Here is a 25864-nt window from a genome sequence, read left to right on the forward strand (position 1 = left end):
GTCAACAGTTATTTGAGGTGATGGTGGGAAGGAGGTTTAAGGATGAGGTTAAGCAGGTTCTTAACATTGTGGAGGAAGTTGTTCAGTGAGATATGTTAATGTGACGTGGATCACTTCCTGAAACCCAGCAGTACTGTTTTTCATTTTCTCTGCTGACACAGCAGCACCGATCACGTCTAAGACTACTGAGTCAAGATGGGACTCGAGGACCTTGAAAATGAACCTGTTGTGTCCTAAGGATTGGTCTGCCTCACCACTGAGGATTAGCTAAAGGACAGGTCGAGGTTCAGCACTGCAAACTGGGCAGCATTTGCAGCTTTTGGACTGACCAGGTCAGAGGTCCCTTAGGGATTAGGAGCAGTTTGTGAAAAGTTTGTATTCTGCAGTGTCCCCTCTCCCTTAACCAAATATTCTTTGTATACTCGATTCTTCTCTTTCAAAGTAGACCTTTAGTTTTTCTCGTTGAAAAATTTGAGTCTCTTTGTCGTTCCTGCATTTAATCCAATTTTGACTTTCCCCTCTGTCCTTAAAAAGGTCAAAGCTTTGGCTCAGATGGTAAAGAATCCGCCTGCAGTGCAGGAGACCTGGGTTTGATGCCTGGGTTAGGAAGATCCCCTGGAGGAGGGCATGGCAACCCACTCCAGTATTCTTGCCTGGAGAATTCCATGGACAGAGGATCCTGGTGGGCTACACAGTCCATGGGGTCACCAAGATGGACACAACCAAGCAACTACACTTTTTCTTTTTCATCCTTAAAACATCCGTTTTTTCCCCTGCTATGTTGACTTCCTTAGGTGCCGAGTGACTTTCATAACAGTATAATCCCATTATCTAAGTTATCCACCTATATATCATTTACTTGTAGTGCTTTGAGGAGGGAGCACCTTTTCAAGAGGCAGCCTTCCTTCCCTCGTGACCTGCTGTCCTCCTCGCTAAGTCTGGCACCCTTCAGTTCCCACATGGAAAGCTTCCAAGGGGCTCCATGTAAAGTGGAAATGACCAGCCCCCTCCTTGCCCAAAACCTTCCGTTGGTTTCCTTTGCCTTCTGTGTGTGTGTGTTCAGTAGCTAAGTCGTGTCCGACTCTTGGTGACTCTGGACTGTAGCCTTCCAGGCTTCTCTGTCCATGGGATTTTCCGGGCGAGAGTACTGGGGTGGGCTGCCATTTTCTCCTGTTCCTTCTTCCCCCAGTAAACTCAAAGTTGACATGCAATATCGTTTGGAGCTTCTGCCCCTGTTTCCATCCTGACACGCCTGCCTCAGCCTGAATGCTCTGTTTCCCTGCTTAACCGCACAGCCTCAGGCCTCTACCGGAACTGCTCCCTCTGCCTGGAATGCCCTTCCTGTCACCGCCTGGCTGACTCTTGCTCATCCTCGAAGACCCACTGAAGGCCTTCTCTTCCCCAGAAGCCCAGTGCTCCCAAGTCTATCAAGGCCTTCGGTGTACTGAAGCCCAGTCATCTGCCTCATGAGACCGCAAGCACTTCTGGGGTGGGATCACTGACTCTCGTCTTTTTTCCTCTTTTATTTGCAGAGGCAAGTACATAGAGGCTACTGGGTGATGAGGTGGGAGGTGGTGTGCAGAACCATTGGCACTGACTTGCTTAGTAGAGGGGCAACCATTTTAAAAATGTAAAATTTGTAGCTGCAGGAAGTTGGTGCTGCTTGAACAGTGTGACCATACATGTCAGTGTGTCTGTCCTTCATCCCTTTTTTCTCCAAAGACCTAACTTGCTGTTCATCCCATTTAATGTAGGTATATGGGTGTTCGTCTGATAACCAAGTTTGAGAACTAGATGTATAGTAGTAAGATATCTTTAGACTATGGGACCGTTGTGGTATCACAACCTTTCATCTCTCTGAATCTTTGTGTTGTTTTGGAAAACTTACTTTCTTTAGGAAGGTTTTTAATCTCTTAAAACTATGAGAGTCAAAACTAAAATGTCAAAAATATGAAATACCTGTTCATCTTCCTGATCTCACCTCTCAATTTTTAAAGACAGTCCTTGGTCCTGAGATTCTCTCTGTCATTATAAATAAGCCATTCCTCCTAGCCGTGTCTGTCAGACAGCGCTGCCCGCCGTGTTATTAGGAGAGTAACTCAACTGGTAACTGAACTATGTCAGCAGCCCAACTTGTACTACAAAGGTGGAAATCATTATGCTGCTTCAAGCCCGAAGACCACTGAACTGACAGCAGCTTGAAAGGGCTGTGAAGACCTGGCTTTCAGAATGTCCGTGGAAGCTCCCCGCGCCTGCTTGGCCTTACACTGCGCCCTCCCCCTCACCCTAGAGCCTCTCCCTGGGCGCGGCTCTCAACAGGCCAGCCTCCTATTCCCAGCGTCTCCGAGAGCTGCCGCCTTCAGGGTTGTGTTCACTCTCAGGGAGATTTCATTAGATACCTCATTCTCCCTTTTTTGTCTCTTATTTTTATCTGGGAACTCTGGGGGCACATTTGCAAGACTAGGAAAGAACAGTAAAGATTAAGAAAAACTGAGGAATTCTGAGCAAACAACAGAAGACAATCATTTTAGTCAGTGACTTGATTTAAAAGGAACTCAAGTGTACAGTTGAGATCTTTGATATATTGTAAGTAATTTTTCATGGTTATTTCAAAATAGCTTGGTTAAGGAAGGCTTAAAAGCAGACCTTCCTGGCAAAGAAAAGCAAAACAATAGCAAGAAAACAATAGCAAGTAATAAAAGGATTATTATGATATTTTAGACTTAAAACTACCCTCTCAGTACTTTTGCAATTCTGAATAAAGTTCTTACGTAAAGCATTGAAAAGTATTGTGTTCACTGTCTCGAATAACATTGCTCAGATGGAACAGAAAATCCGTTATGGTCCCTTTAGCTTGCAGGATGCCCCAAGCTTTGGTTGTCTCTGGAGTTTGACTTCACAGCGCCTGCTCCCTGAACGCTTTCACACCATGCCCAGGATGCGGGCCACCCACCAGCTACAAGGCATGATGACTCTGCAGGCGGAACGGCAGCCCTGGTAGTTATAGGGCCACGGGTGGTAGCCCCCCAGGGGCTCACAGATCTTCTGGCAGTGGGTGTAGCTCCTCCTGCATTCTATACAGCAGATTCCTTCATGATCCAGTCTGGGGTCGAATGTCATGCTTTCTCCTTCCTGCTGCTGTGAAATAAAAGAGAATTACTTGTGTTTCCTTCATGAGGAGACATTTATAGCATGCACGTTATTTTAAAATAAGGTCTTAAATGTCTCAGTGGTACCAGCAAGGCGCTTTCAATCTTTAAAACCTTATCATTCAGAAACCCTACTAACATGAAGGAACTTCCACCCTGCCTGATCAGTCACTTACAGGAAGATTTTTTTTTTTTTAATGGTAAAGTTTCTCCATTCCCAGGTGGTACTAGTGGTAAAGAACGCACCTGCTAATGCAGGAGACAAAAGAGACGGGTTCCATCCCTGGGTCAGGAAGATCTGGAGGAGGGCATGGCAACCCACTCCAGTCTTCTTGCCTGGAGAATCCCATGGACAGAGGAGCCTGGCGGACTGCAGTCTATGGGGGCACAAAGAGTCAGACATGCCTGAAGCAACTTAGCACACGTGAAGTTTCCTTATGCCTTCAATGAGCCATGGTTACCACTCAGTAGTGGCTCAACTTGTCTTAAGTAGGAAAATAGGAAGGAAGCCTGATTCAAAAGTAGCATTTCTGCCACTGCTGAGGCCCCCTGGCATCTTGTAATAATGGTTTCCAGGGCTCTGGGGAGCGTATGTGGAATTCACTAGTCCAGGCTAACAACAGATTGCTTTTCCACTTGTACTGGCTGAGAACGCTTACCAAGTCATCTAGCTTCTGCCTTCGTGTCAACATAAGGGTCTGTAACCCTCATGAAAGGGCACCATTTACTGTGTAAAGATTGAAGACCTCAAACTTTACGTGCTAGTTTGTATGTGCCTCGATGATAGTTAACTACAAACTTGTACTGAAGTTAAAAGTCACCTTGTTACTTGCTCAGTGGTGTCCAACTTTTGTGACCCCATGGACTGTATGTACCCCGCCTGGTTTCTCTGTGCATGGAATTCTCCAGGCAGCAATACTGGAGTGGTTTCCCATTTCCTTCTCCAGGGAATATTCTCGATCCAGGGATCGAACTTACGTCTCCTGCATTAGCAGGCAGATTCTTTTACAACTGAGCCACTTGGGAAGTCCCAAGGTCAAAGACTGATGCTGGGAGGGGTTGGGGGCAGGAGGAGAAGGGGATGACAGAGGATGAGATGGCTGGATGGCATCACTGACTCGATGGATGTGAGTCTGAGTGAACTCTGGGAGTTGGCGATGGACAGGGAGGCCTGGCGTGCTGCGATTCACAGGGTCGCAAAGAGTCAGACACGACTGAGCAACTGAACTGAACTGAAGGTCACCTACAGAACTCTCTTTTTACTGCTGGAAAGATCACAGAACTGGAAGAAATTTGGCACCTGCCAAATTGTGTGTCTGGGTTTCCTTTTCATGAATTTCTAGGGGTATAGATTCTATATTCTCTTTATTATGGCATTGCCTTACAGTGGGGTGGGGGGGGGGTGGAGTCTGTATCAGTAATGTAAACACACTTTATTCAATTTAAAGCTCTTTCCTGGAGGAACAACTTGGCGGAGATGCAGCACCAACATAGGTTAGACTTCAATGAGCCAAGTGAACTTAAGCAGCCCTATCACCTTTTCTGGTATACTTTTTTTTATTCAACTATTTTAGGGGTGGGGGGCATTCAATTGTAAGAAATTTCAGACCTAACTGAAAAATATAGAGAAAATTGTGTACTTGAACATTTAGATTTGACAGTTGCTAACCTTTTGTCATGGAGAAGACAATGGCAACCCACTCCAGTACTCTTGCCTAGAGAATCCCATGGACGGAGGAGCCTGGTGGGCTGCAGTCCATGGGGTCGCTAAGAGTCCGACACGACTGAGCGACTTCACTTTCACTTTTCACTTTCATGCATTGGAGAAGGAAATGGCAACCCACTCCAGTGTTCTTTCCTGGAGAATCCCAGGGAGGGGGGAGCCTGGTGGGCTGCTGTCTCTGGGGTTGCACAGAGTCGGACACGACTGAAGCGACTTAGCAGCAGCAGCAACCTTTTGTCAAATTTGATGTTTTTTTAAGTATTTAAAATTCTAAAGTAAATTTAAAGAGACTTGAGAGCATTGTGACATTTCACCCATAAATATGTTAGAATGTTTCTCCAAAATAAGATATTTTCCTGCACCACACTGCCATTAGGACACCTCACAAAACTAACAATTCCTCAACACCATCCAATAAAGCTTATGTTCACATTTTGTCATCCAAGTATTTGTCTTACTCTTTAACACCAGGTTTTTTTTTTTTTAATTCTTCAGACTTTCCATTTCCTCCTCCCGCTTTATATCTTGAAAAAGTTTCATCTTGGACAGCAAAAAAAAAAACTCCGATTTGAGGGGCTTCTTGGGTGGCTCAGTGGTAAAGAATCCACCTGCCAATGCAGGAGACACAGGAGATGCAGGTTCGATCCCTGGGTTTGGAAGATCTCCTGAAGAAGGACACAGCAACCCACTCCAGTATTCTTGCCTAAAAAATGCCATGGACAGAGGAGCCTGGTGGGCTCCAGTCCATTGGGTTGCAGAGTCGGACACAACTGAGCACACGCACACACACAGGGCAGGAGGAGCCAACAAGCCTGTGGCTGAGGCATCTCCTCACCTGAGGGGCCAACAAAAGTTTGTTACGATTAAAAAGTTGGCAGAAATCTCTAGTTACTGAGATATTTCTGAGATACTTCCTTAAAGGGATAAGGGAAGGATGGAAGTCGTAGGGAAGATGTTCCTGCTTACAAGCTCAACACTTAAGAAAGGAAGAAACTGCTGAGTGGAAGTTTTTCAGGAACAGATCCCTGAAGTCCGGGAGCAGGGCGCAGTCACATCCTACCCACCTCCTGCAAAGGGACTGAAGCCCCCCCCCAGACCCTGGTGCAGGGAGGCCAGCTGCCTGGAGAATAACTTCTGTTTGTCTCCACATTTTATTCCTTTATTGTTCTTTGAGCTTTAGCAAATGAAGTACCATGGCGTCCTGAATTTTCTAGTAAGCCTTGGGTTACTTCAAAAATACTTTTTGCTCTACATCTTTTTAAAATATAAATACTAAGTCTAAAATGACAAACTAGAAGATAACTTGCAACACATGAAACAATAAAGGACTGAGGAGGCTACACAGGAAAGAAAATGCGCAAATGACTTCTGCGTGTATGAAAAGATGCTCAGCCTTACAGAGAATTAAAGACTGGCCAAGACAGGAGATGCAGTTTTACACCCAAGACTGTTTACAAAGTTTGATAATAAATGAGGCCTTGCATTACCATTTGAAGACTTGTAGCTGCTATAATTCCCTGGAAGGCAATTTAGTGTCCTCCATTAAAATGTAAAATTCCTGTCTACTGTGACCCAGTAAACCCACATGCGTCAGTACTTGTGCTAAAAAGTGAGAAAGTGTTAGTCGCTCAGTCGTGCCTGACTCGGCGACTCTATGCACCGTAGCCTGCCCGGCCTCTCTGTCCGTGGGCTTCCCCAGGCAAGAATTCTGGAGTGGGTACCCTTTCCCTCCTCCAGGGGATCTTCCCAATCCAGGGATCGAACCCCGGTCTCCTGCATTGCAGGCAGATTCTTTACCGCCTGAATGGGAGATACCCAGGAGAAATGAGTAACTCCCAGGCAGCTTAAAATTCAGGATTAAATATCTGAATAGGAAAGAGGGGGATGTAGATCTCCTCTGGCAGGGTCAGTGACTTTAGGAGAGACGAGTGGACCCTTAGAAGAACACTTTGGAGGTGTGATAGTTTGTGGTGAAGTTTGTCTTGAGTGCGGTGCTGACTTCACTTTCCTCCTGTGATGAGCCCATCTTCCCTGGTTAATGAAACTCCCCGGCAGGGGATTTATGACAATACAATTCCTTCTGGAGGATTTGTCTTAGGCAGATAAGGGGAGTTCAGAGAAAGCCTCTCTCTGCACTTGAGTTTTTTAAATGCCTACAGCACAGAGCCACCAGGAAGGGCTTTTCTGGTGGCTCAGCTGGTAAAGAATCCACCTGCAATGCCAGAGACCTGGGTTTGATGCCTGGGTTAGGAAGATCCCCTGGAGGAGGGCATGGCAACCCACTCCAGTATTCTTGCCTGGCGAATTCCATGGACAAACGAGCCTAGCGGGCTACAGTCCACGGAGTCGAAAAGACTCGGACATGACTGAGCGACTCAGCACAGCACACCACCATGGAAAGATATATTCCCTTCATGTACAAGAAGCATGGATAAGACTAATAGCTAACATGGAGCAAGTTTGTACTTACTATGTGCCAAGCACTGTACTAACAGCTTCATCTGCATTACCTCACATCTTTCTCATACCCTATGCAGGAGGTACCAGCTATATCCTATTAATGGTATTGGAGGAATATTTACATGCCCACCAAAGCAGAACTGTCTCGATTTCTATACATTTATCCACACAATAGAATACAAGGTCACCATTAAAATGAATGAGGTGGATCCATGTAAGAGATACAGTAGAATTCCTAAAATATTGTAACTGGAGAGACAGCAAAGTAAGGAAGTTATGTATGTTCTTTTGTGTTAAAAATGTGTGTGTGTGTACACTTATGCGGAGGAAGTGGGCAAACAGCCATTGTTAATAGACTGCTCAGAGGAGGGTGTCTGTGGTAGAAGGTAAATTCACTTTTCATTGTATACATTTAAAAAAAATGCACGTATTTTTTTCTAACTAGTTAAAATACTAGTTTATTATTTAACTAGTTAAAACACTAGTTACACGTAAGTACTTATTTTTCTGATTTCACTCCCTACAAAGTATAGTAATGATAAACTACACTTGGTTGAAGATTTGAGAAGATTTTAGCATGTTGGTGTCATCCTTACAAACCCCAGTTCTCAAGGTTTTCATCTGAAGTGTTGGATCCCCTATGTGAGTCTGTCTCCCGAAAGGACTGAGTGCCCCCGAGGGCAGGAGTTACTCCTGTGTGCACAGGGCCTGGAGAATAGCAGGTTCTCTGCAAAAGTCTGACGACTGAATGAATATCGTGGACACGGGGAAAGAGAGTGCTTTCAATCTGTGTACTGCCTGCAGGGCATATGCTTGGAAATATTTTTAAATAATCGAATTCCTGATGTGAATAGGTCTTCATGAATTTGCCTGTGACTCAAACGAGCAGAGCCCAGAAAACAACCTTGAATAAGGAGTACAACCCGTCAGGATTTTACACTACAGAAGTGATGTTACCCTCACTTATATACTCTGCAATAAGCAAATTAAGATGTATTTGAAATAATCGAATAAAAGTCTCCATTGACTACTAAGTGCCTTGAACTCTCAAGCAGCGCCACGGCAGCTTTGGTGCTGGGTTTCACGCGCCCGGGTGAGCTGTGGGGCAGACGCCAGCACTCACGTGGTAAGGGTTGTCTGGGTTGAAGGGCTCTGCGTCCTCTTGGACGCTGGGTCTGGTTCCATTGTTCGGTCTTCCAGGGGCTGGGGTGCCCTGTGGGCCGCTGCGTAGTCTTCTTGTGGTCGTTGTGGTCACGGTTTTTCTTACCAATTCTCTTCTTTCTCTCTGGATTTCTACAACAATACAAAAACAACAACAATAAAATTGCTGTGAGTTATTCCCTTTTTTTCGTTAAGGAAATTCTGTGTTTATAGGGTGAAAAACATAAGAAAAAGATATAAAAACAAACACATGAGTAGATCCTATCCTATTTTAATATGCACATTTTCTTAAGACTAAAGCATGTTTCAGGCTTGGGTTTAACATCAGGTAACCAGACTTTGGTTTATAACGTGAGGCATGGTGTAAGACAACCGACAGAATCTTGCAATGCCCTTCCTCAGCCTGCCTGTATGTGTTGGTCTGTGGCTCAGTCATGCCCTACTCTTTGTGACCCCATGGACTATGGCCCCCCAGGCGCCTCTGTCCCTGGGATTCTCTCGGGAAGAATACTAGTGGATTGCCATTTCCTTCTCCAGGAGATCTTCTTGGACCAGGGAATTGAACCCGAGTCTCCTGCATTGGCAGGCAGATTCTTTACCACTGAGCCACAGGGAATCCCCTGCTTCTCCTTAGGGGCTGAGAAAGTAAAGTAGCACATTTCCCCTCTAGTGAAAGTGAAAGTGAAGTCGCTCAGTCGTGTCCGACTCTTTGCGACCCCGTGGACTGTAGCCTACCAGGCTCCTCCATCCATGGGATTCTCCAGGCAAGAATACTGGAGTGGGTTACCATTTCCTTCTCCAGGGGATCTTCCCGACCCAGGGATCAAACCCGGGTCTCCTGGATTGGAGGCAGACGCTTTAACCTCTGAGCCACCAGGGAAGCCTTTCCCCCCAGCCTCCCTTGCAATTAGGAGTGGCCAGATGAGACCTACGCAAACTATGCTACTGCAGTTTCCAGGAAAGTTTCTGTTTTCTTGCTGAAAGGGACAGACACAGCTTCCTCCATCTGGTTTACTTTCCTTGAATGTAGACGAGATATCTGGGTCACATAGCAGACAGTAAGCTAGAAAGAGAGTTGAGGACAGTGCCCAAAACCTACCTTCCTACCTCCAGAGTTCTAGTTGTATGAAAAAAGTCAACCTGTATGTATGTGTTGAAATCACTGTTGGTTAGCTGTTCTGTTACTTGCAGCCCTATGCATTCCTCCTGGATTTACAATATACATATAAAGCATTACAGTCTTTTCAGGAGATTTATTATTATCTTGGTTGATTCTTTTTTGAAAAAATTATTTATTTTTGGCTGTGCTAGGTCTTCATGGCTGCTCTTGGGCTTTCTCTAGTTGCAGCAAGTTGGGGCTACTCTTTGTTATAGCGGCTTCTCTTGTTGCACCTCATGGGCTCAGTAGTTGTCCACAGCATGTGGGATCATCCCAGACCAGGGACTGAACTTGTGTCCCCTGTATTGGCAGGCGAATTCTTAACCACTGGACCACCAGGGAAGTCCTTGGTTGATTCTTCTACAAATTCTGGGATAGAATAAGCAAATACTTTTTTTTTTTTTAATTTTATTTTATTTTTAAACTTTACATAACTGTATTAGATTTGCCAAATATCAAAATGAATCCGCCACAGGTTTACATGTGTTCCCCATCCTGAACCCTCCTCCCTCCTCCCTCCCCATTCCATCCCTCTGGGTCGTCCCAGTGCACCAGCCCCAAGCATCCAGTATCGTGCATCGAACCTGGACTGGCAACTCATTTCATACATGATATTTTACATGTTTCAATGCCATTCTCCCAAATCTTCCCACCCTCTCCCTCTCCCACAGAGTCCATAAGACTGTTCTATACATCAGTGTCTCTTTTGCTGTCTCGTACACAGGGTTATTGTTACCATCTTTCTAAATTCCATATATATGCGTTAGTATACTGTATTGGTGTTTTTCTTTCTGGCTTACTTCACTCTGTATAATAGGCTCCAGTTTCATCCACCTCATTAGAACTGATTCAAATGTATTCTTTTTAATGGCTGAATAATACTCCATTGTGTATATGTACCACAGCTTTCTTGTCCATTCATCTGCTGATGGACATCTAGGTTGCTTCCATGTCCTGGCTATTATAAACAGTGCTGCGATGAACATTGGGGTACTCGTGTCTCTTTCCCTTCTGGTTTTTTCAGTGTGTATGCCCAGCAGTGGGATTGCTGGATCATAAGGCATGTCTATTTCCAGTTTTTTAAGGAATCTCCACACTGTTCTCCATAGTGGCTGTACTAGTTTGCATTCCCACCAACAGTGTAAGAGGGTTCCCTTTTCTCCACACCCTCTCCAGCATTTATTACTTGTAGACTTTTGGATTGCAGCCATTCTGACTGGCGTGAAATGGTACCTCATAGTGGTTTTGATTTGCATTTCTCTGATAATGAGTGATGCTGAGCATCTTTTAATACTTTTATACACAAAGGCATCCGATTAGCAGATGCAAATTAGCAGATGCAATTGTTAGGCTTGAAAAGACCAAGTAACTCAGCTGAGATCACAGAACAGGCGGCAGAGATGAGTGTCTCTGGCTTCCAGCTCAGTGCCTTTGCTCTCCACTCTGCCTCGTGGGTCCCATGGCCGCTGAGTAACAAGAATGGAGAGAGGACCACAGGGGTGGCTTTGGTGTCTCTCTCAGTCTCAGTTTCTTATACTCCAAAATGGGGATAATATTAGTATCTAGCTCACAGGGTAGTGATAGAGGTCATGAAAATTTTGTCTCAGGGTTTTAGCATAGTGTTTGGCATGGAATACGCCCTTGAATGTTAGGGGATGATGGTATGATGCCATGTTATCTGTGAGGGTGTGGTTGTGTGCCCAGCTGTGGATAGCTTCCATGGGTAGCCTCTTGGTTTCTTAGGCAGGGCTGGAGATGCATTTTGGGAGACCTAGATTCAAATCTCAGACTCCATTTCTTTTTCTTTTTCCTAATTAAACATTTTTAAAAAATCAGTTGCACTTCTTTTAATCAATGACCTCAGGAGAGCGATTCAATCTCTGACCTTAGTCTCTTCATCTATAAACGGGGAATATGACTAGTTACCTGGACAGTTGTTAGAATACAGTGTGTGTTAAGTTGCTTCAGTCGTGTCCGACTGTTGCAACCTCATGGACTGTGGCCCACCAGGCCCCTCTGTCCACCGGTTCTCCAGGCAAGAATACTGGAGTGGGCGGCCATTCCCTTCTCCAGGGGATCTTCCCGACCCAGGAATCAAACCCACATCTTTTACATCTCCTGCCTTGGCAGGCGGGTTCTTTACCACTAGCACCACCTGGGAAGCCCGGGTAGTTGTTGGTAAAGATGAAATAAGGACAAGAGGGAAAGTGTGGCACACAGCCCACGGGCAGCAGACCTCGGCTCCCCACCGCTTCCCTCTGACCTGGTCCGGTCACTCCCAGGGCTCTGAAGGTTCAGCTCCGTGACGCTCACGACCTGCCAGCGTGAAGCTCCGAGGGCAGGGGCTGCCAGGCCTGGCGCTGGGAGGCTCTATTAGAATTAGGTGGCGGGGATCCCGGCATCCTTGGAAAGGGTTTTGTTTTGTTGTCTTTATTGTAAAATACACTGCATTTATGAGAGACTGGAAAGAAAATCCCTCACTTTTAATGTCTATGCTATTCCGTCCTGTGACTACACGGACCAACATTTAATTTAATTCCTTTCAAATCTGGGGGCATTTAGGTGATTTCTGCTTTTCTGCTGTTGTGTATAATATGTGTAATTCTTGGATGGATGGGGTGATGATTGAATACCTACAATGTGTGATTAATTCTTAATGATACATTACTGAATATTTCAGAAGGGATCACGCTGTTAGACTGTGAGGGAACAAGTCACAGCTCTTTCTCAGAGGGTGAAGGTTCTCATTTTATCAATCATCCTGCAGCGCCTATAGCATCGTCCTCCCAACTCTGCCCCCAGACTCCCTGTCCCGCTCTGTCCTTTTGCCATAGCACCTGTGTGGGTTAAGTCACTTCAGTCGTGTCCAACACTTTGTGACCCCACGGACTGTAGCCCACCAGGCCCCTCTGTCCACAGGATTCTCCAGGCAAGAACACTGGAGTGGGTTGCCATTTCCTCCAGGGGATCTTCCTGACCCAGGGGTTGGACCCACGTCTCTTTTGTCTCCTGCACTGGCAGGCAGGTTCTTTACCACTAGTGCCAGCTGGGAAGCCCCCCGTAGCACCTTGGATTGTACCAAACAATTTTCTTATTTCGGTGTATATGCAGTGTTTTCCCCTAGCTACAATGCAAAATTCCTAGGGGGCATGGGTTCATCAGTGCGTTCCAGGTGCCTATAACAAGTAAATGGCACATAATAGATGTTGAATGAATGAATGAAGTCTCTGGGTAAGAGGCATGTCCTCAAACAGAAAGTGATTAGAGAGAGCTCTACATGGTGGCAGAGTTGGAAACTTTGTCCTTTTAAAAAAAAAAAAAGAAGACTTTTTATATGGGCCATTTTTACACTCTTTATTGAATTTGTTACAATATTGCTTCTGTTTTATGTTTTGGTTTTTGGCCAAAAGGCATGTGGGATCTTAGTTTCCCAACCAGCGGTTGAACCTGCACCCCCTGCATTGAAAGGCAAGGTCTTAACCACTGGACCACCAGGGAAGCTCTGAGACTTTTGTCCTTGATTGGAAAATGTGACAAGGTATTGGAGAAGGAGTTCCTGGGTGATGGAAGGCCCATTCCATGTGAAGACAGGTGAGGAATAAAAAGCCAGAAGTTGTAAGTGGCCAGAGAATGGAGGTGTGAACACTCACTGGAGCAAGACCCAGGATGTGCTGGGCTAAGTGCTGTGCTAAGTTGCTTCCGTCATGTCTGACTCTGTGCAAGCCTATGGACTGTAGCCCACCAGGCTCCTCTGTCCTTGGGATTCTGTCTGGGGCTAGACCCAGGACCGCAAAAGCAATGGTCCGTTTGGCAGCCTTCCTTCCCAGTGCCCTAGGGTGCGGCAGACACTGCGCAGAGGATTCTCTCTCACTGAGCCTGCACGTGGCCTCAGAATTCTGAACCTGCTCTTCCAGACAGCTGCTGCCAGTGGCTTACAAACTGCATCCTATTTGCTTTGCCTGGGCTAAAATGTAACCACTTTATCCAGGCTTTGGAACCGAATAAGACTTGTGAACTGGAGGAATGAGTTAGCCATGGCAGAATGAGAAGCCGGGACTTTCTAAGCCTGGTGTGTGTTTTTCAATTGTGGTAAAATATATATAAAACTCACCATTCTAACCATTTTAACGTATACAGTCAGGCATTAAGTACATTCACACTGCTCTGCAACCATCATCACCATCTATGTCCCAAACTTTTTTCGTCTTGCAAAACTGAAGTCTGCACTCATGAAACAGTCATTGTCTGTCCCCATCTCCTAGGTCTGGTGGTTCTAATCCCCGAATTCTCTGTATTTCCATGCTGTTCTCTCTCAGTGTTCAGTGTAACTTTCTGAGAACGTAGCCCATCTTAGCTGTGCTAAGAAGGGGGCCTTTTCCCCACCAATAAACCGGAGCTGCAAAGTTGGCCTTTGGGAGGTCAGTGGGGTGACTGTGGTGGGAATCAAGACAGTAGATATTCCCGGTGGCTCAGTCGGTAAAGAATCTGCCTGCAATGCAGGAGACCTGGGTTGGGGAGATCCCCTGGAGGAGGACAGGGCAACCCGCTCCAGTCTTCTTGCCTGGAGAATGCTATGGACAGAGGAGCCTGGTGGGCTGCAGTCCCTGGGGTCACAGAGGGTCCGTCACGATTGAGAGACTAAACAACAACAAGCGTTGGGGACAGACGGAACCCTGGGCAGGAGCCTGGCTGCAGGGCTCACCTGCCCTGGAAATGGCCCCAGGTGTACTCTGACCTGCTCTGAAGCCAGGAGCCCTTCCTTTATTTTTCTTGGACTTGGAAGTGGGTGTATGAGCCTTGAACTTGAGGAATCTCAGCCTGTGTCCACAGCTGCTTGTGGCTATCCCATGAAGCAAGGTTTGAGCATAATTAAGAGCTGGCAGGGGCTTCCCTGGTGGTGCAGTGGTTAAGAATCTGCCTGCCAAGGCTGGGGACATGGGTTCGATCCCTGGTCCGGGAGGATCCCACAGGTCACAGGGCAACTAAACCCACATGCCACAACTCAGGAAGCCTGTGTGCCTAGAGTCTGTGCTCCTCAACAAGAGAGGCCACAACAGTGAAAAGCCCGTGCACCGCCATGAAGAGTAGCCCGCGTTTAGCAATGACGACTCACCACAATCAAAAAAGAATTAAATAAATCTTTTACCAAAAAAAAAAAAAAAAAGATTTGGCGATAGGATAGATTCTTAGTCCCCTGATTCTCTGCTTTAGGGATAAAAAAATGTAAAATTGCAAAGTGCAATAACGGAGAGGCGGGCAGAGCAGAAGCAGTGGGAGTGTCATAAATAAAGCCCGCAGGTAAGGCCAAGGGGTCCCGGGCCCACCTGCATCCTGTCGCCCGCTGCTCCGGCCCTGCCCTGTGACATTCACAGCCGCCCTGCCCTCCCCTTTGGTCTCTTGTACCGATTACTGAGACCTGCGCCGTGCACCTGGCTTTGCTTCCTTGTCACGTGCTCATCACGCCTGTGCAGGGGCTCACAGGAAACCCACGCCGGCTGGGAGCGGTCCAAGCAGCTTCCAGAGAATTTAAAATGTTACCTTTTGGGTAGGTTGGTTTAAGCCAGAAAATAGGAAGGTCGCCGCAGAGTTCTAAAACTTTGGAACTCAAGAAGCTGTTGTCCTTCACGGGCTGATCTCCAGCCACCCAGATGAGAGAATTTTCTTCGTATTTAACTGGCATGATCTTGCCTTCCTGTAGATGAAAAGGAAATGCGTGGATCAAAGAGGGCAGAGGAACACGCTGTGTATGAAGATTCGTGTGTTGGTAAAAGATTATTTTGCCCAATAAAAATGAGTTTAGGATTAGCAGATGCAAACTAGTATATACAGGATGGATAGACAACAAGGTCCCACTGTAGAGCCCAGGGAGTTACATTCTCTATCCAGTGATAAACCACAGTGGAAAAGAGTAGGAGAAAGAACAGGTATATGTATAACTGAGCTGCTTTGCTGTACAGCAGAAATTAATGCAACTTTGTAAATCAACTATACTTCAATAAAATTTAGAAGACAACTTCATGAGAATCCAAAGGCATGCACACACACACAGACTCTGAAGTCCTCATCTCTTTGTAGCTCTTTTCGCAACGTTCCACACCCCTCATGCCATCCGGCCTTTGGATAATTCGAAGGTGTGAATCTGAGCGTCTTAAGTAGAAGTGAAAATTACTTGATGCCAACTTTGAGATTTCGGTTAACCTGATATTTTTGATCAAAGATGTTTTGGAGGAAAAGCGATTGAACGGACTCTAGAATCCGATAGAGGAGAGAGGCGTCCTTCGTGTGAAGTCAGCGTCCTCTGGGGCCTTGTTCTGCTGCTTCCAAACCACAATGGAAAAAGCCAGTGATTGGTTCTTTAATGTCTTCAGTTCAAAGTATTTAATATAAACCATTTCTGCATTTCCCAGCTATAACAAAACATATCTCAGATGTTCTTCGCATCAAGCACACCACCGAGATTTCAAAGCTAAACCCTGGATTTTCTTCTGCAGCGAGATGCTGAGAATGGTTTGGTAACCCGGGAGACAAATTTATTGTGCCAGGTTGCGTCTTTCATGTATTTATTAGTTTGCAATAGGTTGGAGAAATTAAAATGTTTTCTCCTGATTTTTTAGCTAAAAGCAACACTTCATTTATGCTTTCTCCCTCAGGCTTCTGGCAGCATTAAAACAACTTAAAGTTATTGGAGGCAGCGAACACGCAGGTAATCCAGTTATTCACCTGAAATTAAATGGCTCCATCCAGGAAATGAATGCTCTTTGGGTATAGTAGCTTTTAAAAGTTATACAAAACTGATGAAAAATGCATGAGAGTTAGTGGTGCATAAATCTACCCCATCATAATCTGAAGTGCATGGGGACAGAGTGGGGTGATAGGGAGAATGCATATGCGTGAAACCTACAAGCTAGGAGCTTTAAATAAAAGTGCATGCACATTCTTTCAGCTGCTACCCCATCTTCTTCCCTTCTCTTGCAACACAATCCTGCTTTTGTTTGCGGCCCCAGGAGAGACATCTGCTTTCTCAGACTCCCTGGCAGTTAAGGGTGCCCGTGTGACCCGTTCTAGACAATGCACTCCATGCTAAAGTGTGTGGAGGGAATGTGAAGCTGTCTGCTTTTCCTGAGTCCAGAGAAAGCATGGTTGGCACTGTTCAGCATCTTCCTGCCTTCCTTACTTGACTGCGTGGTTGATGTTTACAGCTGGAAGTAAAAGCCTGCAAAAATAAGAGATGCTGGCCATGGAGTCAATGCCTGGGGTCACCTACTTCCAAGGAGAAAAAAAAAAAAAATCCTTATTTGTTGAAGTCACTCTAAGTGTCATATTCAGCTGTGTGTGTGTGTGTTCAAGCTCAGTTGTGTCCAACTCTTTGCCACCCCATGGACCGCAGACCACCAGGCTCCTCTGTCTTTTCCAGGCAAGAATACTGGAGTGGGTTGCCACTCCCTTCTCCAGGGGATCCTCCTGCCTCAGGGATCCAACCCACATCTTCTGCATTGCAGGCAGATTCTTTACCACTGCAACACCTAGGGGAGCTACTGGCAGCCAACACATTCCTAATTCATGCAAACATGTTGTCTGAATTTGGTTTTGTCCACCAGAGAATCCACCACGCCCCATAGAAACAACTAAAACACGAGAAACAGAATTCACCTCTGTGGCCTCAGTCAAGAATCAGAGGCAAAGATTTAAGTGCAAAGCCATTCACCAAGGTGAATTTTATCTGTATTCAAAAAAAATTATTTTAAATTATTATTTTTAAGAGAATGGAAACTTGAAGATACTGATATTCAAGAGCAAAAGCCTTTTAAAATTATAATCATATGATTATAATTTTAAATTTTCATTCATATAAATTTTTAAAAAATATTTATTTGGTTGCACTGGGTCTTAGTTGCGGTATGTGGGATCTAGTTCCCTGCCTAGGAATCAATCCATAGCCCCTGTATTGGTAGTTTGGAGTCTTAGCTACTGGAACACCAGGCAAGCTTTAATATCAATTAGAAATTATAATCATATGATAACATACAATAATCCATTATCACCTACATTTTGGAAGACCTAAAGTTAACTGTGGTGTTGGAGAAGACTCTTGAGAATCCCTTGGACTGCAAGGAGATCCAACCAGTCCATCCTAAAGGAGATCAGTCCTGGGTATTCATTGGAAGGACTGATGCTGAAGTTGAAACTCCAATACTTTGGCCACCTCATGTGAAGAGTTGACTCATTGGAAAAGACCCTGATGCTGGGAGAGACTGGGGGCAGGAGAAGGGAACAACAGAGGATGAGATGGTTGGATGGCATCATCGACTCGATGGACATGAGTTTGGGTAAACTCCGGGAGTTGGTGGTGGACAGGGAGGCTGGTGTGCTGCAATTCATGGGGTCGCAAAGAGTTGGACATGACTGAGTGACTGAACTGAACTGAACTGAACTGAAAGTTAAGTGAAACTAATAAGGATGTACAGCAGAATTGATGCTTTTGAACTGTGGTGTTGGAGAAGACTCTTGAGAGTCCCTTGGACAGCAAGGAGATCCAACCCGTCCATTCTGAAGGAGATCAGCCCTGGGTGTTCTTTGGAAGGAATGATGCTAAAGCTGAAACTCCAGTACTTTGGCCACCTCATGCGAAGAGTTGACTCATTGGAAAAGACTCTGATGCTGGGAGGGATTGGGGGCAGGAGGAGAAGGGGACAACAGAGGATGAGATGGCTGGATGGCATCACTGACTCGATGGATGTGAGTCTGAGTGAACTCCGGGAGTTGGTGATGGACAAGGAGGCCTGACGTGCTGCGATTCATGGGGTCGCAGAGAGTCAGACACAACTGAGCAACTGAACTGAACTGAACTGAACTGAATAGCAGTATAACTTCAATTATAAAAAGCATATCACACACATTGTACGTGAAAATTTACCAAAACACTAATATTAGTTATCCATGGATTTTGTAACTCTGGGTGACTTTCTACTCTCTCCTTTCATGTATTCCTGAATTTCTATAATGACAAAGTGTTGTTTTTAAAAATCAGAAGAAAAAAAAACCCCCAAACAAGGCCTTCTTTAAAAAAAAAAAATCCGAAAATGTACTGCAAACTTTTTTTATGCTGTACCTCAGGACACGCAGGGTCTTGGTTCCCAGACCAGGAACTGAACCCACACCCCCTGCACTGGAAGTGTGGAGTCTTAACTAATGGACCACCAGGGAAGTCCCTGTACTGCTCAAACTTTCGATAAGATCTTGGTCAGTTAAGATCTGGTTGGGAAGTTGGCTCTTTACGTCTACTCATGAGGGAAACGTTGAGGATTACAGTTCATTAAAGGTTTCATAACAGAAGCTGAGTGATAAGACCACTGAAAAGGTAATGCAATAAGAGATGTTCAAGGTCAGAACACAGGTGGTCTCGGTCTCATTTCTAGACTCTGTATGTGTGGGTCCATACTTGTGTTCCGAAGGGTGCAGTTCAGGGGCCACAAACGAGCTCATAATCAGAGGAGAGTGATGGGAGGGATGAATGGCTGGGGAAGTCGGGAGTGGAGGAGACACTGAGGACATGCTGGCCAACCTGAAAAACTCACAGTGTGTTGAGACCCCTGGGCCTGCTCCTAGGAGAGCAAACAATCGAGCGGTTTCCAGGCACCTCTGCTTACTCTTAGTTTTCTTCATCTGCCTTTCGGGAGCTGATGCCTGGCTCACCTCCCTCTTGGGGATCCTGGAAGGATCAGAGGTGAGCATAATAAAATTAAGACTCAAAGCAGCATCCGTTTACTCATTATCTAGCACGTCAGGGCCGTGGGGACAGAGTGCACACCCTAGTTTGCAGACGACAAGACTGAGGCTTAAAAACTTGACGCCACATTCACACCAAGTGTCAGGGCTGGGACTTGAACCCATATTTTCCAGAGTCCATTTTTCTTCCACCCTACCCTGCCACAACTCAAATGGAAGATGACAGTGAATGCGGCTACTTTGTAAGCCCTAAAGCACCAAATCAGTGTAAGGTATTACTGTTAAATATGTCTTTAGAATGCTGTGTGCAATTCTTAATGCAAACTTTTATAAAACCATGCTCAAAGGCAAGCTATTAATAATAAATGGGTGAAATATGTTTAAAGAACCTCACAAGCCTGATACATAGGAAAGGAATTCTATATATGTTAAATTATCCTCATTGGGCTGAACTTGAACCAGTGGGAAGAAATTGTAGGGGGAGCCATTCAGCTCAGTGTTGGCAAAGCAATTAGAACTTCCTCCCAAGAAGTTGCCTGACACGCAGGGAAGGAGAGCCTGGTCAACGCTTCCAGCAGAGGCTGAGTGATCAGCTCTGGGGATTTCAGGAGGACTTCTCCCCTGGCTAAGTCGCACTGGGGCTAGAGTGAGGCTTCAGGCTCCTGAGCCCCTTAATGATCCTAACACCTGAAGTCCTTTAAGTTGTCCGAATCACTGATCAGTTCCCTGCGTGCGTACTAAGTCACTTCAGTTGTGTCCGACCCTTTGCAACCCTACAGATTGCAACCCTGTGTGGCCCGCCAGGCTCCTCTGTCCATAGGATTCTCCAGGCAAGAACACTGGAGTGGGTTGCCATTTCCTTCTTCAGGGGATCTTCTCCACCCAGGGATTGAACCCGAGTCTCCTACATCTCCTGGATCAGCAGGTGGGTTCTTTACCAGTAGTGCCACCTGGGAAGTCCCTAGCATCAGCAAATAAGGGCCATGTCATGACTGTTACCCTTTATGTACTTTAAAATCTGGTTTTCCAGAACCTTCAATTACACGACATCATGTAAGAACGATCACCTGGAACCAACAAGTAGGACCAAAGTAATTAAGTTCTATGTCAGGGAGGAAAGAGAGTGTATGTTCTGGTCACAGACCTGTCCAGGAACTAGAGACAGGAGGGATGTGCCTTCTGTGTGTGCCCAATGTTCCTGCTATGTGGAGCCCACTGGTACCCACCAGTTCAGAGGAGATGCTCTGCTTGGTCATGGTGCCCACCTCCGGGATGCGAGCCTTCACCTGTGCTTTGATGTAGCACTTCTCCCCTCCAGCAAAACGGATTCCTGTGATGCCCTAGGAAACAAAAGTTTATCCATCTTCTATTCATCCATTCATTTATTCAGTGTATTGAGTGTCTACTGCGAGCTACGTATTATTCCAGGTGCCAGGTACAGGGATGAACAGAACAGATGGCATCTCTGCCCTCATAGAGCTTACCTTTCAGTGTTATTTACCAAAAATAAAGTCAGGTGGCGTTAAGTGCTATGGAGAAAAATAAAGCAGTGTGGACATAGGAGTGACAGGAGATGGTGCTTTATTTTTTATTTTTGGCCATGCTGTGAGGCGTGTAGGATCTTAGTTCCCCAACCAGGGATCGAACCTATGCCCCCCCTGCAGCAGAAGCATGGAGTCTTAACTACCGGACTGCCAGGAACGTCCTAGGAATGGTCCTTTAGACAGTGCGTCAGGGAGGCTTCTGTCAAGGTCTGACTTTGCGCTGAGAGGCAGTGCGTTCATTGCTCCACCCATCCTGCGAGCTCAGATGAAATGCCATCTTCTCCCTACAGGTTTCTCTGTCCAGCCCGGACTAAGGGGGCTCCCTCTCCTCTGACTTTCCGAAAGCCCTCCCATCTCCACCCCTTGTTTGGCACTCAGTTCTCAGTGCCCTTGCGTCTTGCAAATGTCACCTCTGTACTCAACTCTAAGCCTGAAATCAACCTGAATCTCTTTTGTTTTCGTTTGGTGCTCCCACAGAAGTTCTCAGAAGATGCTGGTCCAATTAATGAATTCCGTGAATTCAGATTCTTCTTAGGTTGTTGAACCCAGAGGAAACAGTAGCTTTCTATCACACTGGGAGCTGAAGTTTGCTCCCAGAGCTTATCCAAGGACTTGGATGTTTTGTTTTTGTCCCGTGAGATATAAACAACGTCTCCCCGTCTGCCTAGGGACTGGCCTCCAGGGAAATCTCAGCCGCAAGGCTCCGGTCTTAGCTGACAGCTCGGCACCGATTCTGCCCACGGAGTGCGTCAGGCATAACGTTATGTTCTGACCCAAGAGTGTTTCCTTTCGTTTCTGGTTAATTCCATGACTAGTGAGTGGCCAAAACCAGTATTAAGATCTACAAATTATATGCCATAACAATGTAGGCACCAACACGAATCTGAAATTCTCAACTGGTCAGTCTTCTATTGGGTTGAGACAAATGTCAGGAAGACACAGAGCTTGTTCTAATATATCAATACCAGGGAGTGGGAGGAAGAAAAGCCTTTAGAAATCTAGGGGAAGGATTCAGCCCTCCTTTTTTTCTTTTTTTTGATATTTTTTTTCTTTTGGCCTTGCCATGTGGCACATGGGATCTTAGTTCCCTGATCAGAGGTTGAAACTGTTCCCTGTGCAGTGGAAGCTCAGAGTCTTAACCACAGGACCACCAGAGAAGTCCCAGCATTCAGCCCTCTTAAAGGAAGAATGAAGTCACACGTCAGTCACACTGGAGGATCTTCATGGAAAGTTACACCGAATGGAATCTCAGAGCCAGGCATCCTGCAGACGTGGGTGGGCGACAGATGGGAGAAGGAACGGCTCCTTCCTCTTGAAGCTCCTCCTCAATTCTCATGCGGCCTGATCGGCCACATGCATGTGTAACGCATCTCATTCCTCCCAGCGTCACCTCTCACCCAGAGGGAGGAGGAGGCATGAGCCCCCATCCCAACCCTCGACAGGGGAAGAGCTCCGGGCTTACTGCAGAAGGTCTCGATTCAGCACCAAAATCACATGGAGAGATTTTAAAAACACAGATGCCTGGGCCTCTCCTAAGAGATTCCCATTTAACGGGCTTGTGGCCGTGCCCAGACACTGGCATGCTTAAAAGCTCCCCGTGTATTCATGATGTCAGCTGGGGTTGAGGACCCCCAGTTTCAGGAAAAAGAGACTTGTTCAGGGTGTGTGTGTGTGTGTGTGTGCACTCAGTCGCTTAGTCGTGTCTGACTCTTTGGGACCTCCTGGACTGTAGCGTGCCAGGCCTCTCTGTCCATGGGATTTTCTCGAATACTGGAGTGGGTTGCCATTTCCTTCTCCAGGGGTCTTCCTGACCCATGGATCGAATCCACAAAGATTTAAAGTAACTGAAATAGCATGCTCTGCCCTGAATGTTTGCGTCTCTCCCACCCCCACCTAAATTCGTATGTTGAAACCTAACGCCCCATGTGGTGGTACCTGGAAGTGGGTCTTTGGGAAGGGTGAGGTCATGAGGCTTCCCTCATGACTAGTGGTAAAGAACCCACCTGCCAAGGCAGGAGACATAAGAGACTCAGGTTTGGTCCCTGGATCGGGAAGATCCCCTGGAGAAGGAAATGGCAACCCACTCCAGAATTATTGCTGGAAAATCCCATGGATAGAGGAAACTGGTAGGCTACAGTCCATAGGGTTGCAAAGAGCTGGACATGACCAAAGCAACTCAGAACGCACGAAGTCATGAGGGTGGAGCCCTCATGAATAGGATTAGCGTCCTTTCCCCAGAGAGCTCCTTCCCCTTCTGCCTTGTGAGTAGGAGAGTGAGAAGACAGCCTTCCATGAGCTAGAAAGCAAGACCATCCCTAGACAGGCAACCTGCTGGCACCTTAGCCTTGGACTTTTCAGCCTCCACAACTATGAGATACACACCTTCTGCTATATAGAAGTCACCTAGCCCATGGTAATTTGTTGTAGCAGCCTCAGGGTACTAAGGCACAGCCTCTGGACCCAAGTTCCCTCTATACTAGTGACTCACAAACTTTTCCTTGCAACTGAATCATCTGGAGGACTCACGAAACAAAATAGTGTGTTGGTCCTCCCACCAGAGTTTCTGAATCCGGGGGTCTGGAGGGAGGGCTAAACCGTGCATTTCTAACCAGCTCTCAGGTGCCGCTGCTGCTGGTGGCCTAAGGAACACACTTGGGGAACAACTGCACTCTACCATGCTGTCTCCCGAAGGCCAGTTGTTCTTATTCTACATGTAAATCTATGGCACATGGTTTGAAAAACAAAAGTTTGGGGAGGGGGATTACTGCCTCTGTTGCAGTGAAAAGAAAAAAAAAGAGGAGTGAGTTTTTTCTTTCTCTTTCCTGACAACAAAGAAGATAAAGAAAACAGTGAGCAGGCCTGAACATTCCTACTTTTTTACTCTAACTGCTCCTAACTCTGCGTGAGTTGGACTGTAAAGAAAGCTAAGCACCGAAGAATTGATGCTTTTGAACTGTGGTGTTGGAGAAGACTCTTGAGAGTCCCTTGGACTGCAAGGAGATCCAACAGTACCATCCTAAAGGAGATCAGTCCTGGGTGTTCACTGGAAGGACTGATGCCAAAGCTGAAACTCCAGTACTTTGGCTGCCTCATGTGCAGAGCTGACTCATTGGAAAAGACCCTGATGCTGGGAGGGATTGGGGGCAGGAGGAGAAGGGGACGACAGAGGATGAGATGGCTGGATGGCATCACCGACTCAATGGAGGTGAGTTTGAGTGAACTCCGGGAGTTGGTGATGGACAGGGAGGCTTGGTGTGCTGCAACTCATGGGGATGCAAAGAGTCAGACACGACTGAGCGACTGCACTGAACTGAACTGAACTGAACTCTGTATGTCTGCAACACAGTTCACCTTTCTGTGCCCTAACTCTGCAGGAACTCCACTTCACATCCACCTTCCTTTGACTCTGTGCTAAATACATCCTGTATCTGGTGTTTGCCCTTACAACACCCTTCCCCGTATTGTTGCTTGTTGCTCAGTTGCTCAGTTGTGTCCACGTCCAGCTCTTTGCAATCCCATGGACTGGAGCACTCCAGGCTCCTCTGTCCTCTCCTATCTCCTGGAGTTTGCTCAAATTCATGTCCGTTGAGTCGGTGATGCCATCCAACCATCTCATTCTCTCTCATCCCCTACTCCTTTTGCCTTCAGTCTTTACCAGCATCAGGGTCTTTTTCAATGAGTTAGTTCTTCACATCAGGTGGCCAAAGTATTGGAGTTTTAGCTTCAGCTTTTCACATATCAGAAAGAAGGCCACAGAGCCACCTAACTACCAGACTCAAATGCTGAGTTAACGACGCCAGCCTATGATTGTCTTTGAAATGATGAAAGAGGAAGGAATCAAGATGCTAACATCTTTGCTCCTCGTCACCGGCTCCTAAATGGGAGTCCTTATCTTATTTAAGCCCGCAGACTCCTCTTGGGGGGAGGGTGGGCACAGTTCTTGAGGTGTGAACCTACTGTGTTCCCCTCTCCACCAGCTGGGAATTACAGTCACCTTTCTATTTCCTCCAAACTCCATCTCCATATTTTTTATTTGGCTTTGGTGAGAGGAGAAAGCCAAGATTTTGGCCAGCCACCCACCCCCCCACCGCTCATGTTATATCTTCTCTTGACTTCAAACGGTTGTAGCTTCTGAGATGAGATGCTGGGGAGGAAGCACCATCTAGCCATTACCATATCCCCAGGGAGAGAACTGACTATGGAAGGATTCACAGCACTTAATGTGTCTAGTATTGAGTTAGTTCTGACAGTCGGTCTACAGGCTGCAAAGAAAACTGAAACCCCATGGGGATGGGTCCTGTGGGAAGGAATTCACACGTATTAACCACCATATCTAGCTACAAATCCATATCAAGCAGCCAGAAACGCTAAAAGATTAAACAGAGGGAGCGAAATGGCAGAAGAAAGGCAGGCAAATCTCCTGTTTTTGCAAACAAACAAGACCTTAGAAGCTGGTGATAATGAAGATGTTTGCTAACAAAGGTAGTGAGTGAGGATCCCAATGATCTAACATCCTTTTATCCAAAGTCAGCCAATCTCATTCTAGCCACACAGTTTTTTCTTTCTAGGGGTCTCATTTATTTCTGTGGCTTAAACCAGAAATTCCCAAGGAGGGCAAGGGGACCTTACCCCAGAGGGGTGATTTAGAAACTTTTGAGGGAGCTTTGTTATTGTCACAAAACTAGGAGCTTTCTGGACCTTTGTTGGGCATGACCCAGGGGTGCTGGGTCTGACCAGCCTGGGGGAACTCTGAAGAACCAACTGCCCAGAATCTTGGCTGAAAAACTGGATTGTAAGCACCTGAGCCTGGAACCTAACACTGTTTTATATGTAAATGTAATGTGATTTTTGGCACAGTTTTAATGTACAAAGGATTTCCTAGGAATGGAATTATTATGAAAATGGAGAGAAAATGTTACTTTTGTTTACTATTTGAGAAGAT

The 25864-nt window shown here is 46.1% G+C and overlaps 1 protein-coding gene across 2 annotated transcripts in view; it reads right to left on the reverse strand.

Annotated features, from left to right (window-relative positions):
- Positions 1–2521: 2521 nt before the first annotated feature.
- Positions 2522–25864, reverse strand: part of CNMD (chondromodulin) — a 36634-nt gene continuing 13291 nt past the window's right edge. Inside the window, exons 4-7 of one of the 2 annotated variants that reach the window (XM_006076528.3) lie at positions 20605–20718; positions 15191–15344; positions 8456–8625; positions 2522–3135 (exon numbers count right to left, since the gene is read on the reverse strand). In XM_006076528.3, coding sequence (XP_006076590.1) covers positions 2923–3135; positions 8456–8625; positions 15191–15344; positions 20605–20718 — 651 coding nt within the window. In that variant the 3' untranslated portion in view covers positions 2522–2922. Of the gene's footprint in view, positions 3139–8455; positions 8626–15190; positions 15345–20604; positions 20719–25864 lie in introns of both variants that reach the window. The other variant, XM_006076527.3, reaches the window with a different exon arrangement.

This window comes from Bubalus bubalis, chromosome 13 (genome assembly GCF_019923935.1).
Source record: "Bubalus bubalis isolate 160015118507 breed Murrah chromosome 13, NDDB_SH_1, whole genome shotgun sequence".
Lineage (NCBI taxonomy): Eukaryota > Metazoa > Chordata > Mammalia > Artiodactyla > Bovidae > Bubalus > Bubalus bubalis.